The sequence below is a fragment of the Parasteatoda tepidariorum genome, chromosome 11 (assembly GCF_982258835.1).
Source record: "Parasteatoda tepidariorum strain Cologne lab strain chromosome 11, Ptep-v5.0, whole genome shotgun sequence".
Classification (NCBI taxonomy): Eukaryota; Metazoa; Arthropoda; class Arachnida; order Araneae; family Theridiidae; genus Parasteatoda; species Parasteatoda tepidariorum.
This window is the reverse complement of record NC_141765.1, coordinates 79,494,971-79,512,264: the sequence shown is the minus strand read 5'-3', so window position 1 is coordinate 79,512,264 and position 17,294 is coordinate 79,494,971. Positions and strand designations below refer to the sequence as shown.

At 31.2% G+C, this 17,294-nt stretch overlaps 1 protein-coding gene across 3 annotated transcripts in view; it reads left to right on the top strand.

The window, feature by feature from the left end:
• LOC107439946 (seizure 6-like protein 2) overlaps positions 1-8,547 on the top strand; it is a 57,879-nt gene extending 49,332 nt beyond the window's left edge. Inside the window, exons 10-13 of one of the 3 annotated variants that reach the window (XM_016052705.4) lie at positions 485-664; positions 1,847-2,401; positions 4,858-4,939; positions 7,476-8,547. In XM_016052705.4, the coding sequence (XP_015908191.3) occupies positions 485-664; positions 1,847-2,401; positions 4,858-4,939; positions 7,476-7,857 (1,199 nt within the window). In that variant the 3' untranslated portion in view covers positions 7,858-8,547. Of the gene's footprint in view, positions 1-484; positions 665-1,846; positions 2,402-4,857; positions 4,940-7,431 lie in introns of all 3 variants that reach the window. The other 2 variants (XM_016052721.4, XM_016052713.4) reach the window with 2 other exon arrangements.
• Positions 8,548-17,294: the final 8,747 nt, after the last annotated feature.

Sequence of the window (17,294 nt, the reverse complement as noted above, 5' to 3'; positions counted from 1 at the left end):
TAATCCAGAGCAGCACTGGCATAACTAAACTTTCCGTAGGCCACTTGTAAAGGGATGGGATTTCTTCAGAACGGAATTAGGCGATTTTTTCCCAGTCACTCGGATGGGAACCTTCGGCGATTCTCTTTTTCACCCCCGTTGGGTGATGGGATGAGAAATTGCCATAGCCGGCCTCTAAAGAACTGCGTAGCACTGCCAGGCCTAAGATTCATATTTATAAACACTGGTTTTCTTTTACAGGTTTCCTCCGCAAAGTAAAAATCCTGAGCGGCTTGAAATAACGGTGTATCCACACCGATATTTTTTAATTAATTAGAAGTCAAAGCAGCATGATTAACTAGTCCATGTTGTGCATTATCTTTTATTTCACCATTCATTTGTATTATATATATATATATATAAATGCTTAAACATTGTGTTTTATAAGAAATTATTGCATCCATATTTAGTAAATCTATAGAAGTGAAATAATTATTTGTTTCAGCATTTTACTGTCGTCAACCTCCTCCTATTCTAAATGGTTACTCTTCCATGTCTTCAAATGCAACTATCTTTGGAACAGTCACAAGATATTATTGCAACGAAGGTTTTGAGATAAAAGGAAAAAATAGTATAAAATGTGTCGCCAGTGGTTACTGGGATGGAGAGCCACCTCTATGCTTAGGTATATTTTAGTTCTTAATAAATATTTAAAAAAACGAAATTCTGAATAATAAAACTAAATGTATGATATTTAAACTATTCATTTGATATTTTTTTCCATTCATGTGGTAACCGAAAATTTTAATTTTCAAAATAAAAAATTCTTATTACGATATATCTAATAAAAAATATTAAACTGAAAGATAAATTTAACCGAATAAAGGGTTTTCATGCCATGCGCTAAGGTACCATGATAAAATTACCAAATTTTATCCCAGAGTATAAGACCGCATATTATTCTTAATTTTATCACAATCATTTCCAGAGCACTTCGCTTAAAATTACTGTGCTTTCTGATGTTACTATAGAGCAGTAACAGGACAAATTTTACCATATTCTGGTAATTTTGATCATACATTTTTTTCTCACACGTTAAAACTAGCTTGATTGCTCTATTATATTAATATAACTCCGGAGGCAATCAAACAGGTTGTCTATCCTTACTTCCTCAGAGGTGATTCAATAGTGCTTCTTCCTTACTTATATATTGATTAGTAACACCAAACGTTTTATTCTCTTCTTCCATTTTATGCACACAAAAAAATGCTTTTACCTTTATTTAATGCAAGACTAATTGCTTTGAGCAGTATACATTAAGTGCGGTCATAAGGGAACATTTTGTATATAGCACCATATATAGTACCAAAAAATCATGCATAATGATATAAAAAGGAGTTTTAAGTTGTAAGGTAAACGAATTTTTATGTCTTTTTAAAAAAAGTAATCTTATACGGCAAAATACAATCGGCCAAATAGTTTTCGAGTTATCAAATTAGCTTTACTCATTGTATTATTTATTAATGAATTATCAAACTATATTTAGTTATTAGGTTGTTTTTATTTTCAGTTAAAATTAAATGGATTTAAAATTGAATGAAGCTGCATTTATTTAAAATTGAAGTACCACAACCAGTAAAAGTACGCTATAGGATTGCGTCTTAACGCAATCTTATATTGTTATTTTACTTATATTATTATTGCTTAAGGGTAAAAAGTAGTTACCCAGAATTCTTATTACGAATTTTAAATGCTTGCTCCACTTGTGTTTAGCACGCTTCTTCATCCTTGAATGCATCACCATTAACTTTGAACATGTGAACTAGTTTGTGAATAAGTATAATTTGGAATTGTATTTTTTTTTCAGCAATCGAAGAAAAATTGACTTATGTACATAGTTCAAGAAGTGAAGTTACCTCAGCAACAATACAAAGTAATGAATCTTCTATCGAAACTACAACTGGTTTAACAATTCATAAATCAGCTGAAACAAACACGCCAAAGAAAAATTTTACAATAACATCAATGGAACATATTTCAAGTAACATACCAAGTACTTTGACTGATCAAGTTTCATTTTTCACCAGCACCTCAACAAGTACTTTTTCCAAAAGCCGACCATCCTGGACACCGCCACCCCTTGAAATAATTCCGATAGATGATGATTCATTGAATACACTTGACGAATCTCCGAGTAACAGAATTCCCAGTTATCAAAAGCCTTCGGACAAAAGTTTATATTCAAATCAGCGCACTACTTTAGAGAATCAAAATTCAGTTGTTACAGAATCAACTATGACACCAGACATTCCTATGGTTCTAGTGAAAAATAATGCAGGATCTGATATCAACAAAAAAGTTAAATATGGCAATAAATTTGACGGAAAATCATTAAACAATGCTCAAGCAAAACTAAATATGGGTAAGACGTTTTAATTCTTCTTATGGTTGGGGTCTTCAACATTTTGTCCCCTAAGGACTACATCTAGGAAATCATACAGGCTACACGTTATGTTAGCTAATATAGGTTAAGAAATTCAATAACAGAATGCCGATTCCTGGCATCCTTCAGGATTCAATAGCTGGATATGACTAATTTTATAACATTTATAAAGTTTAAAAAAGACCTTGTGAGCAAATTATCTTAGTAGATAATGCAAACAAAAAAGCATCATGTTAGTATTTCTAGACGGTTTTGCATCAATAGAATTTGTAGGGCTGGGATAGTCTGATTGGTAGGGTACTGGGCCCAAGTACAAGAGGTCGTGGGTTCGATCGTCGTAGGCCGAAGACTGTATTAAATGGTGACTGATGCATATTAAATCTGTCAAGTCACAAAGTCTTCCATGTTCTCATAGCAAATCATACCTCTGGGGTACTAATCCTTGTCTTCAGGATTGATTCAAACTTGTGGAGTAGAACACTAGTAGCCGTAAACCCAAAATTGGGTCGACTGTTCAACGACGGTTATAAAGTTAAATAGTCCTATCTTCTGCTCATTCATAGAAATTGCCAATATGGCAAATTTGCTGAAGTTAATTCGCATTCATTCAAGTCATCAGTCAAATAAGAATATAAATCCGAACCATGAGTTTTATCTTTAATTACCACAATGCTAGCCAATTCGTCTACTACAGTAATTTTTTTTCCATCAAAACCTACAATATATGTTGAATTTGTCGTTTCGTTATAGGTGCAGAATAAAACACAAAATTCTGCAGTCAAATTCTCTCGCTAGACTAGCTACATACAATACTAGACAATCCGTTATTCGAAATAGGGCAAAGAACATTAAATACATGCATAAGATATTCTTTACAAATTCTGCAAATAAAGCAATCTGCCTTATTATATAGAGCTCCATTTTACTTGAAAAATAATCTCAATTTATTTATTTATTAACAGTTTCTTTTTATAACTACGACTCACCATTTCATGCGCAGTAAATAAAAAAATATATCTGAAATGTATTATGTAACTAAAATGAATAAAACACTGCTTATGAAACGAGTAATTCAGAATCTATTGCGCCATTTCTACGTTAATTTGCTTTAATGCAGCTTACATGAAAGCAAATCCTCGTGAAAGTAATTTAAAGTGAAAAAACTATTTTTAAAAGTGTAGCTGTCAAAGTGGAACTTAATCACTTTATTCCATTTTATTTTAAAGTGTCTAAACAGTCAATCATTTTCAGCTACAAATTATGTCCTTCTTATTATTGTCAAAAATAATTACCCTTCTTTACTTTTGAGCTGTTTGAGGTAATTCATTGTACCACTAGCGTTGAAGACCCCGAACTTATGCAAAAAATAAATTGTGTTACGTAATCATACCTAATAAGTATTTTGTTTTTTAACGAAGACTCCTGTATTTTACAACTATATCCTGTATATTCTCAAATTTCTTCATACTTTTTGAACCTGAAGAAATTTTTAAAAAAAATTTGGTGATAAAATATCTACTGATGACAAAAATACTTCTCTTACTCCTTAAAAGATGGTGCTATTGCCAGTACTGATGTTGAGTGTTAATAGTTTTAGTCGAGCATTAATGATTCAGGGAATAGAAAGCTTGCCTTCCAATGAGGTGAACCCAGGATCAAATCCCAGCGATGACTAGTCGATACGAATTCCGCATCCGGCTAGCACCAACCACAGTGTTGACATGAAATATCCTCAGCGGTAGATGGATCACGGGTTAGAGTCCCTTTATCGTCAAACTAACCGTGGGTGGTTTTCGTGATTTTCCTCTCCGTGTATTTTCAATGCGGGTTAGTTCTGTCATAAAATCCTCCACGAAGGCAAATTTTTCCCAATACTTGATCCATAAGTTCTCTTGTCTTCTGGATTGGGTTCAAAATTACAAGGCTACAGAGTCGTAAACCCAATAAAGGTGGTTTGTAAAATCTCCGTTATTTATTTCTTCAATGTTGGCAGCTATGCGTAAGATATATATTTTCAGAATAAATGAAGTAAACAAATTGTAAGAGTCACAAATGAATGTTTCATATTCGAGGAAGGCAAAGGTAGGATTTGTGGATGGAGGGATTTCAGTATCACTCAACAAAAGGTTTTCATATATCTGATCGTAAAGAACTCCCAGTCAGTAAGTTTGATCAGTCTACCGTAAATTGCTCGACCACGCTACCAAAGCTGGGGAGTCATCCCCTCTGCAGAGGATCAAAATTGTCTTCGGACAGACTGTCGCCAATAGCCCATTGTGCAGCTTCAGTGTGACGTAAATAAACTACCTTCTTTGATTACTTATTATATACATCGGATTGGGTTATTTAGTTCTCACCTAAAGAAATTTGGGTCAATATTCTTAAGAGATTATAAAAATATATATATTAAGACTAATACAATTCTTGAAATACAGGTGGAATTATCGCCTTAGGAGTATTTGGGGGCTTCATCTTACTTGCCATTACTGTTACATTGATTCTCATCTTTGTTCGCAGGTAATGTATTCCTTATTACTACTTTCTAATCTAACTCTTCTAAACTAACTATTAATAACTACTTTTAATAGTTAATCCAGTGATTTTATAGAATAACCGGTAATTATGCATAATCACCACTAAATTTGGTAAATATGATAAATTTTTTTAAAATAACCATTTTGTTTGCATAATTCCCGACTTGTAATGGTAAATGTAATAAAAGTCCCCATTTTTACGAAAATTCGTTCAGTTTGCGCAACTGCTTGGCCTCTATCAACACGTGATGTCAGTAGTAGTTCTCATTTCGTAGCATCTACACTTTTCTTCGTTAACGTATTTTGTAAAATATTGAATAATGGCTGAAATGCTTGAGCCTTTTAATTCCAAATTAGTTAATATTATGAATATTAAGAAAACAAACAGTGGTTTTCTGACGAAAGGAAGATAAGTGAATAATAATAAAACCGGGCAGTGGCACTTAACTTTTAAAAAAAACATCAGTGTAGGGTATACCGGGCAAACGTATCCCTGGCAGTGGCACTTAATCTTAAAAAAAAATCAGTGTAGGGTATACTTTAATTTTTAATTGCATTACTTTCCAAAAAAAAATATTAAAAATACATAACTGCCTAAAACTAAAATATTAAATTTTTTAAAACAAATTACTTATTTTGGCAGGAAGAGCTACTGTGAGTTTGGAATTACAAATTGTTTTTGATTTTTTTTACATATGCAGTGACTGGAGTTGCACTTGCTTCTACAATTACAATACTGAAATCCTTGACCATCTAAGTTTGAATCCTTATGAGAGCATTCTTTTAGAATTCTTTTATTCACTGGAAAAGATGCAAACTATCCGGTTAATCTGATAAATCTTCACAAATTTATCATATTTACCAAATTTAGTGGTGATTACGCATAATTACCGGTTATTAAATATCACCAGTTTATTACTTTTACCGTGACATATGTATTGAATTTTTCATATAAAATATTAAATTAAAGTTATTATTTCATATTGAAATCACTTTTTTAGTTTAAAATAGTTATGGTGAAATTTATCCTTGAACTATTTGGCAACGTATTTGGCCTCTTAACTAAATATATTATTTGAAAAAATTTTTAAAATTACCTTTAAAACTAAACGTGAACACGGCCACTATCTTTAAAATGCTGAGATTTCGCGGTAGGTAAATTACGTAAAATGTCCAAAGGAAAGAGGTAAAAACAATCCTTGGGAAAAAGCCTTCAACGTGATTTATCCACTCTTCACACTTTTCCTCTCTCCGTTACCATAGTATTTGCAAATCTAGCTCTTTCCCCATGCCAGTAAATTCCTATTTCTTACTGATACGTACTGCCATAGGGTTTCCACCAGACGCTTTTCTGTAGCCATGGTAAATGAGAGGAGGAAAGTGTGGAGAGTTTGAAAAATCACGTAATCTTGAGACACCTAATCGATTTACGCAGAGTATAGTTAGTGATAGAAAACCAAGCATTCAAAGCAATAAGTGAATTTGTGAAGGCGGTTGCAGTTTATTTTAAGTTAATATACAGGATACTAAAATGGTCTAGAACGATTGTTGACTAAAGTGAATGATTTACTACCGGAGCATGCTTTTTTGTCGACAGAAAGTTTGAAAGCATGCTTCTTTGTCGACAGAAAGTTTGAAAGCATGCTTTTTAATCGACTTTCACTTTAAAAACGTGAGCACAGATAGAACGTGAATCTACTTCAAGGGTGAGTCTACTTCAAGGGTTTACATTTTTTAGCTTAGTACAAAAGTCAAAATAGTTTGTGAATATATAGTGCTCTACAAAATTATAACCTCACATAAATGATATTAATTTTCATGAAAAAAAAACCTCTTCCATAACCTTAAATTAAAATGTAATAAACATAGTGTTCATACTCAGCTAAGCGTATTTTACAAGTAATAAAATTTATGTCACAAAAGTATATGTATCACAAAATTATAAAACCACAGAAGGCAATTTAAGTTTACTTCAATCTGAAAAGAAACAAATTTAACCTAAAAATTAAATACTGTTAACTTCGGTCTGTTCAAATATTATGTAATCATCTTTTTGCATTCTTTAACCCCCTTCTAAGCAAAAATAACTGCAAACCTATGCTTATTTTCAGCTTTAGCAATAATAATAATAAACTTCAGCAATTTAGCGTAAAATATCCTCAGTGATAGACGGATCATGGGTAAGAGTCCCCTTGCCGTCAGGCTAACCCTGTAACCCAAATGCGGGTAAAATGCATCAAAACACGAAGGCAAATTTCTCCCAATACTTGATCCAGGAATTCCCTTGTCTTCTGGATTGGGTTCAAAACTACGGAGTTGAATATTAGTAGTCGGTTCAACTAAGTTCCGGAATCACGTTCTTCCACACTAAAAAGTGGGGTTATAATTTTGTGATACTGTATTTATTGTTTTAAGTAAGACTTCCCTTTAAAGAAATGTGGGTGGAGGTTCCCTCTTAATTCACTAACATTTCAGGGTTCACTAGGCCTAACCACTTACTGCAGGATGCTTCTCTTCAGGACTAAAAAAGATTCTGGACCGTCTGTGGAAACTTCAACAACCTATGATAACAGCAGTGGTGCAGAAAATGGGCTTCACAAGTTTTACAAGAGAGCTTGGGAAAACCTCCGTTATGATGGAAAAAGTTCTGCAGGTGGTTTGGATAAATCTTATTTACCTATTACGTTACAAGAAACGCTTGATGGCAATAATGGAAGGGGTACTATTGAAGGTTTTCGTGATGCTAGTGAAATTACTGTAAATGACGTGGCAGCCCTATATACACGTCCTGATAAAAAACATTCTGATGAAAGGGAAGAGAGCCCAGACAGAAATAAAAAAGCCATTAGACAATGGTACAGTCAACAACTGGGACATCATTCCAGAAGAGGAGCTTTCTGATTCCATTTATTTTTATTTCATATTCATGCTTGATCTTTAATGTCAATGTAGCACAAAGTCTCCTAGTTGTCTGGTCACTGAAATTAAATTACATTTTATGAAGCATATAAATTTATCAAAAAATGAATTTGAAAATTTATGTTAAAAAACCAGTAACAGAACGAGTGATTACTATTGAATCTGCAGACTATTTATCAAAAAAACTAGTGGCATATCGAATGATTATCATTGCATCTGCAGATTATTTATCAAAAAAAAAAAAAGTAGCAGATCGAGGGATTATCATTGCATATGCAGATTATTTATCAAAAAAAAAAAAAAAGAAACAATGTAGCAGATCGAGTGATTATTATTGCATCTGCAGATTATTTTTAAACTAAATTTTTCTTTCATTTTTAAAAAGGGGGTAAATAGCTGATATTCTTTTTTTAAAAGATCTCTAAACTTAGTACTAATAAAAATTAAAAAGCTGATTTTAGAAAACACCACAAAGAACAAAAAGTAGATAATAGTTTACAGTTACTTGATTACAGGTTTAACTGTGTAAGGATTTCTTTAATTTTTTTTAATTTAAAAAAAGGAGGAAAAAAAAAGAAGTATTTTTAAAAGAAAAAGAATATTTTATAAAATTTAACTTAAATTAAAAGTTATGTGTAATTTTTAAGGAGCTTATATTTGAAAATTTCGCTATATGTACACTACCCTTCAATAATGGAAGAGATACTTTCAGTTTTTGACTTCTTTTTTTTAAATTTCTCAAGAAAGACTTGGAGAAATATTTTGTAACTTCTAGAAGTTCGCGCAATTTTGAATACTTACCAATAAGATTTAAAACTTTCAGAGGTTTCAGGCACCAACAGTAAATTATGAAAGAAAACACGGATTTTTGAATACTCTATGCCAGAAATTTAAGCATAAACTTGTAACTTATATCGATTACTTCGGTTATTTACAATAACTGCATAAAATTTCATAAACTTAACTTAAATATTTATTTTTCCAACGGCCACCTGGATAATGACCTAGGTCATACATGCATCTGAAGGGCTGATTTGTTGGCCACTCTTTCAGGGGCACCATATTAGGTGGGCCAACGTTGCTCCTCACCTAATGCAGTAATGCATTTTATGCAGTAAGGACAGATAGTAAAGAGAAGGAAAGAACATCCACGCCTTGCCCGGGATTCGAACCCAGAACCTTTCTGACATAAGGGCAGTTCCCTAACCCCTACACAGGTCGGTCAGCTCTTAAATATTGATATTTTTATTAAAAAAATAATAATTTTTTTGTCTTACGTTTTCATTTTGCTGTAATTTTGAAAATATTCTATAAAATTAAAAAAAAAATTGAGCAATTTAAAATTGATTAAAAAATTATTGTTTTAAAATAGAAAAAATATCGTTAAAAACTGCCCAAGATATGAGTAATTAAAAAAATATTTTTTATTAATTTTGCAGTGAATCGCATTTAGCAACTAGTGGCATTATACTAGGGCATTATACCCGTATGCCCTAAATAAGGGCGGGTCGGGGTAAATTCTTCCATTTAGCAACTAGTAAAAAAAGTCTGATTTGAATATCATAAAAATTTAAAAAGTTTCAAGCATTTCTCTAAGTGCTTTTTGTACTTTTTATAAGAGAGCTCAAAATGATCAGGGGTTTTCCACAAATTTTACATTGCAAATGACTCTACCCTTTAACAACCTAAAATGAAAACCCCTTATCCATTTTAGCTTTCTTTTAAAAAGAACAAAAATTGCTTGAATATCTTTAAATGTTTAAGATATTCAAAACAGATTTTTTTTTCATTTGTTGGCAATCACGATTAAATCACAAAATCATAAATTGATTAATCACAAAATTATGGAAAAAAATTTAATTTGTTTTCCGCGCATACGCAATATAAAAGAATTACTTTAAATACTCATATCTTGAGCAGTTTTTTAAAAAAAAATTTCAAATTTCAAAGTAATAATTTTGTAATTAATTTTAAATTACTCAAAAAATTTTGCTTTACTATATCGAATACTTCCAAAGTTATAACAAAAAGAAAGTAATACGAAAAAATTAGTTTTTTATAAAAATGTCCATATCTCCATAAATATTTAAGATAAGTTTACAACATTTTATGCAGTTATTGCAAATAACAACCAAAGTAAAAGTTTATTGCTTTATTTTCGGGCATAGGGTGTTCGAAAATATTTGTTTTCTTTCGTAATTTACTGTCGATCTTTCAAATCTCTGAAAGCTTTAAACCTTATTGTTAAGTAAAAAAAATCGCATAACCTAAACACCTCTTAAGTAAAAATATAATCCTCTTAGGCTATCTTGAGAAATGTCAAAAAATGTGAAAAACTGAAAGTGTCTCTTCCATTATTGTAGGGTAGTGTACACATAGTAAGGGAACAAGTTTCATTATTCCTATGATTCTTCAAAGAAAGATTTCACAATACAAGTTTTTATACCATTACAAAAAGGCATGTAAACCTTTTTAAAGTGTTATTTTTAATACATGATCTGATGTTTAAACAAACATCAAACTTTCATCCGCCAATACAAAATAAAAATATTTTTGTATTAAGTCATAAAAGCTTTATTCCATACAAAGAGATATTGAGTATCAAAAATGATTACATTAATGATGTCATTACAAAACTGTATTGTTAACCTTTTATAATTTATTCAAATATTAAATAATTCATATTTAATATTTTGCGTGATTTACTTTTTCTTAGTATGTACTACATTTTAACTTAAGAGAGTGCTGATGTACTAAAAGAATTTTTATTCTTTTCATTGTTTGTTCTTCGTATTTAAATTATTACCTTTCTGTCATTATTTATTATATCATTCCTTATTGTGCTGTTTTTATCAATTATATTTTACTTTTCTTATTGTACTTTTTTATTCTATTTAATTAACTTCATGATATATGTTACTATAATTTTATTAGTTTGAATATGTTCATCAATGTATGTTACGTAATTTTTAGAGATGTGCTTTTTTGTAAACATTTTGTAATATGTTAACTACACTGAAACAGATTCAATATTTTATTATTATATATATTTATTTGCCAAAAGTCAAATAATAATAAAATAATACTTTTAAATATTTATGAGTTATTTTATATCCACGTATACATAACACCAAAGTATTTGATTTTAAGGACCAATCCTCTGAAATCAGTAATTGGATAGAAATAAATTTAATTAATAGTTAAATTATTTTTATTTTAGCTTTAAACTACTTTAGTTTTCTGCTACTTATTATAGTCATATGAAATATTAATTATAAATTACGAAAATTGATTATTTCTCTTTAGTTGTTCAGTGTACTACATGATAATTATCCGAATAACTTTTTATCTAATTTTCACGTAGTAACATACGACCTTAATAGTTCGAAGAATGTACTTTCCATAACCTTTTGCCTACTGCTGGTACAACTGATGGTCCAGAATAGCAAGTGCAATCTGGCACCGTGGGCTAAAGGTTAAATAAGCGTACCTTTATCTAGATCAATTTTTGACGCTCAGAGGAGAAATATGGATTATCCGGAAAATATGGCTCCAAAAATTTAATCAAGAAAGTGGTCTAAACTGTAGGCACCTCAATGATTTTACCTTCTGCGCCCACGTATTTATAGCTATTTAAACAAATTTAAAAAATTGCACACATTTATAAGTCTTATTAACCGAAGATCTAAATAAAAAAAAATTATAATTTATTTAAATTAATTAAAGTCGCAGAAATGCTTGAATTGTGACGTAGACAAATTTCTGCATCATTTTAATTTGAAATGAAAAAATCCAAAATTTGAACGGAATCGGTAAAATAATCCTTGAGAAATGAAAATTTTAAACCACGATTTTCTCAAACTTCATTACTCAGTGACAATTTGACCAATTTCCTACGAATATTATATTTTGTTATTTAAAATTATTTAAATAAAAAAAATCTATGTTCTCTACAATAAAAAAAAAAACATTTCAATCAGTAATAATTTGAATAAAAATAATTATGCACGTATACACAAAGAATAATAATAAAATAGAAAAACTTTTAATGGGAAAACGTAAAGGTCTTTCAGGACACATCCTTTACAATAAGTGCGATATTTCTGAATAAAGAATAATTATCCTAAGATAAAAATTGCTCTTCATAATCTGTCTCTCTCTTTCTATATATATTGCATTATCTTTGGAAAAACAAGTTTCATAATTATGCTCAAAAGTATCTTAAACAGTTCCAGAAACATGGCAAATTACGCAAAAAGCATCGATTGCAGAGTGCTCCTTGATTGCCAACAACTGTATATACGATCCTTTTATCTAATTAAGTTGAAATTTCAACTTACGTTCTCCAATAACAGGAAATTTAAATTTCTCACAAGGAAGCCAGGACTATGTCAACAATTTGTTTTCTCAACTCCTGAGCAGTAATCCGCTTATTCGGTATAATTCAAAATCAAAGCTGTTGTCATTTCTAATTATCTTCCGTAAAGTTGATTACGGAAACAGTTTCAGGAGATTCACTTGATAAAGAAGAGTCTCCTTACATTCAGGAGAATCGGATGTTTTGATTATTTTCGTTTAAGCATTGTTTTTAATGAAATCGAAACAAGGAAGACATAAAATTAGAAGAGTAGTAAATCCAAATGATGATATTAAGGGCCATACGAAAGGCAGATTTCAATACTTTTGCATTGGCATCGTAACGAAATAGTATTGGAATTCATCACCTGTCTCCTCAGTGTGTTTGCGCATGCGTAAGAAAGAAGGGGAGTTTCTTTGTTGTGAAACCTCTCTGGAGCTACAACTCTCTGTTCCACAGTAAAAGGGTCGTTAATAGAGGTTGGGTCATTCTTGGGTGTTACCTCCATTGACTTCAAAAATTTTATCGAAGGTACATGATTTTTCGAAAATGATTTTAATTTGACTCAGTGTCATTTCTTTGGTGCGGAAATACCACTTGTGTTGGCGTCGTGAAAACCAGATCGATGAATAAATTTAGCTTCAATGAAAATGATCCCTACTGATATAATGATATGTAAATAAATTTCCCAATTAGGAATGATAGAACTATTTTAAATAAATAATTACGTTTTATAAGTAAACAATTGATTTTATATCATAAAAAGTAGGTTTAAAAAAAGAGAAGAGGTTTGTTTGAGATGCTTAGTTTTTTTCTAATTTAACTTTCAACTCGACAAATAAATCAGTTATAACATCGTCTTTAGTGCACCCAGATTGTAACATGAGGTTGTAGGTCTCTTTCAGAGAGCTCTCTAAATAAGAGCCTTATACAAATATTTTGAATCTACTTATTTGTTTTGATATTTTTTCGTGTTTCCTTATTTGACCTTGTTCTTATTTCGTGTAGAGGTCTGCCCGGTCACTGGGGGAGGTTTTGATGCTCTCTCCTAAAGGTTTTCTTTAACTCAAAGTCACTGGAAAAAATTCCGTGCCTGTGAAAAGTGGTCTTTCCTGAAGGCTTTACTGTAACATGTTAGTACTTTGTAAACTATATTAAAAGGATTAGATAATAAAAAGAATAGTAAACAAGGGGGAAGATTACAGGCGTGTGGGGGAATTATTTGTGTCGATTTCCATTTAACTTACCACAGGGGTCACAGTCCATTTTTTCTTCTCTTTTTGCTACTTTAAACATTTTCAATCCACACAGATAAATTTCGGTACAAAATATGTAATTTATGACACACGTACAGTATTTTCTAGAACAGGAGTCGCAACAGAAAATGTAGATTGTATTGTAGAAGAGAAAGGTTTTATAGCTTTAAAAAGTTAACTTTTCATCAGTAGCCTATGGGTGAGATACTTGCTTTACACGAACTAAAGTGTCAAGTACCTGTCACCGACTTAAACTGAAAAAAAAGCGTATAACAAAAAATAGTAAAGGATTCTGAGAACAGGTTGGGGTTAAATAAGAAAATTTTTGCTCCAATCAGCAATAAGCGATCTCAACGCTAATACGCCATCTGCGGTGAAGACCGGTTCCATGCCTTTGACCAGTCTCCCTTCCCTCTCCTCTTCTTTTCAGTTGTATAGGAAGTACTAAGATATTTTTTCTTTTCTTAATATTTTTCATTAATAAAAATATTTTTTAAAATTTCTATGACGCTTTCTTTTAGAACAATATTTAATGCAGTTTTCAGTTCCATATAGTTTCCAACTTAAAAGATCTATATGAAACAATACTTCCTTCTTCGATGACTCTTCACTCTCTAATGGTAAGAGTATGTAAAGTGTTGCCAAAGGTAGAGAGTTCTACTCTACGCCACCTGTAGCCCATTTCGAACACCAATTCATTCCGCTGAGGAGAAGAAGCGGTTCCGTTTTTTAATGGCAACTCCTTTCCACCAGGAAAACGTTTCGGATTCAATTTCTTGATAGACTAGTTAAGACATTGAGAAGTCTAGTTTTTCTTAATTCTTGTCAAGTGAAAGTAATTAAAAAAAAAAAAATATTTCAGACGATTCTTTCAAAATACCGTGTTTATCAAAATCGTAAATTCTGAACAAATAAATGAAGTCAGGACAAAACGTTAAAAATCTGGACAAATAAAGATATATTTTATATCAGTAATATCAGGACAACAACAAACTCTACAATTGCTAAAATTCAATTATTATACTTTTGTAGGGCCTCTAACTGAAAATCTGACCCTCTTACTTGCATAAGACTGTCCAATATACATATATTGTGCGTGCATAGTTTATAGATCAAAAGTATAAAAAAAAAAAATTCTTTTACTTTCTCTCGATTGGAAAGGATGCGATTATATTTTTTCAGTGTCATTCGTTCGATATGATTTTAGGTACCTATTTTAAAATTTTGCCGTCATATTCTATCCAGACAACATTTTGACTCTAAACCCATAACAGTATAGCACATAAAAGAACATTTCGACACGTGTCATTTTAATAATATACTTTCAAGCACAAAATGTATAGGTTTAGAGATAGTTAAAGTTTATAGCTATCAAGTGAACTATTTGTAGTAAAAAATAACTCATTTATTATATTATATTAAAAATGTTCACAGAATTGGCTCATTCGTAAACTTATTTGACAGTGACATAACCCTAGGGACAATTTTACTTTGGCCCCAGTTGGGCTCAATATGAGTCCTACATGAACATCCACCGAGGGACCAATATTGAGATGTCCAGGGGTGATTGTGAAACAATTTTTACCTTGTTACGGATATAAAATCCTCAAAACTAACGCATGCCTAAGCAGTGATTTACAATAAATACCACATCAATAACTAATAAAGGTGTCGCTATATAATAATAAGAAAAAAAAAACAATACGCTTATATAATTTTATTAATGCTAAAATTATAAAGGGTATATAATTTTAACATTAATTGTGAAATAGTAGTAACATGTGGTCTGATCAATAATAAATTTGTAAACATAACATTTTAAAAAAGAATCGTCCCGCAGTGGACTGATCGTTAAGACACGGTAGATTAGATAAATCGACGATTAGATAAATTAGACGATACATTATATAAATATAGAATATTTATAATATCAGGTATTATATTAGTATATTAAAATAATTAAGCCAAATTATTAGAAGCACTGTAGTTTTTTATTAATGACATGTTTTCAACGAGTTTGCTCGCAATACTTTTTTATTTAAACATACATGCTATGGATTTTTATTCGGGAGATGTTTATATACTTCCTATTTGTATTTATTTTTGACATATTGCATTACAATGTTAACCGATTGATACACGCACGTAAACAAGTGCAAACCGGTTTCAGCTGCGTAAAAACAATAAAGCTGTATAGCATTTCCTGATAATTAAGATTTTGCGTAGAATCTCATAGAGCGTCTAATAATTTGACCAGGTAGTGTAATTTAGGAGAAGATTGATAGTAGTTGTTTAAAGCAAAGCAAATTGATACTTAATCATCAAATATTTAATTATTACTTTCCATACTACGCATATCTAGACATTGTCAATGTAATTATGAAATGTTATTGAACAAGTAAAAATAAATGCCCGTTGAAGGAAAGCGTTCGTCCCGCAGTGGACTGATCGTTAAGACACGGTTCCCAGCAGATCACCGAAGTCAAGCATCACTGACTGCGGTCAGTGTGCGGGTGGGTGACCACTTGGATCAGTCTGCGTAGGGACCGAGGGTGTGCGGTATTGGTCCTCGTTAAACTGTGCTACCGTAAAGTGCTCGACTTCGCGTGCAGGTCGTCGGGCTACCGAAGCGGGGGTGCCATCCCCTCTGTAGAGGATTAAAATTGTGATGGCATGTCTTCGAATCATCCCCAGGGATGTTTTCCAGACCGTCGTCGCCAATAGCCCATTGTGCAGCTCTAGTGCGACGTAAATGAACAACAACAACAATCTTAAAAAAGAATCTTTATAAAACACTTCTTACCTTGTCAATAATATATGCTAACTTTCAAATTTAAACCTGAATTATAATGTATAAACTTAATCTTGCTCCTCGAAAAATATGCTAACACTAACGCAAGATGGTGCACAGCTTGCAACAAGAACAAACAGTAATAAACAAATGGAAAGAGGCCAAATCAGGACTGCTAAAATAGCGAGTTATTCAAAATCTAGCAACCATGTCACCTTTTTTAACAATATATCTATAAATAACTAAAAAAAATTTTCACTTCCAAACTAATTTTCTCCAAACTCAATTTTTTTAAATATTCTCACAGAAATTATAGAAACAAGAACGGAATAAAAATTATTTTATAATAACAGTTCTTAGAAATTTTAGAAAAGATTAAACTGAAAAAAAAAAAAAAAAAAAAATAGATACACAATGGACAGCGTTAAAGTGCTCTGCAAGCTCTTCACCTCCTATACTTCGGGGTTAATGTTTCGGGTGTATTTTGAAGCCATTTGGTTAACAACGTGATCATTGGTTTTGAGACTCTCAAAGAAGTATTTCTTGTAAACGTGTATTTGTTTCCTGGCTAATTAGTTGTGTTTAAAATAAGAATCGTCCTTTGAAAAAAAAAAAAAAAAAGAATCGTTATTAAACACCTTGCCAACAATATACCAACTTCGATATTTAAACCTAAATGATAATTTGTAAAATAAACTTAATCTCGCAGCTCGTACAATATGCTGACACTAAATGGTGCACGACTTGCAACAAGAATAAACATTAATATACAAGTAAAAATACGCCAAATTGGGACTGTAAAAAGAGCGAATTCTTTCTGAATCTAGCAACCATGTCACCGTTTTTAGCAATACTTTTAAAAACAAATTTTCACTGAAAACTCACTAAAAATACTTAATATTATTAATATCTTATGAAATACAGTAGATTTGAGCACATAAAATATATAATTTATTGCTTTTATTAAAAACAAAATTATCTATTTGAAAATATCGTCTCGTGGAATAAGATGTAG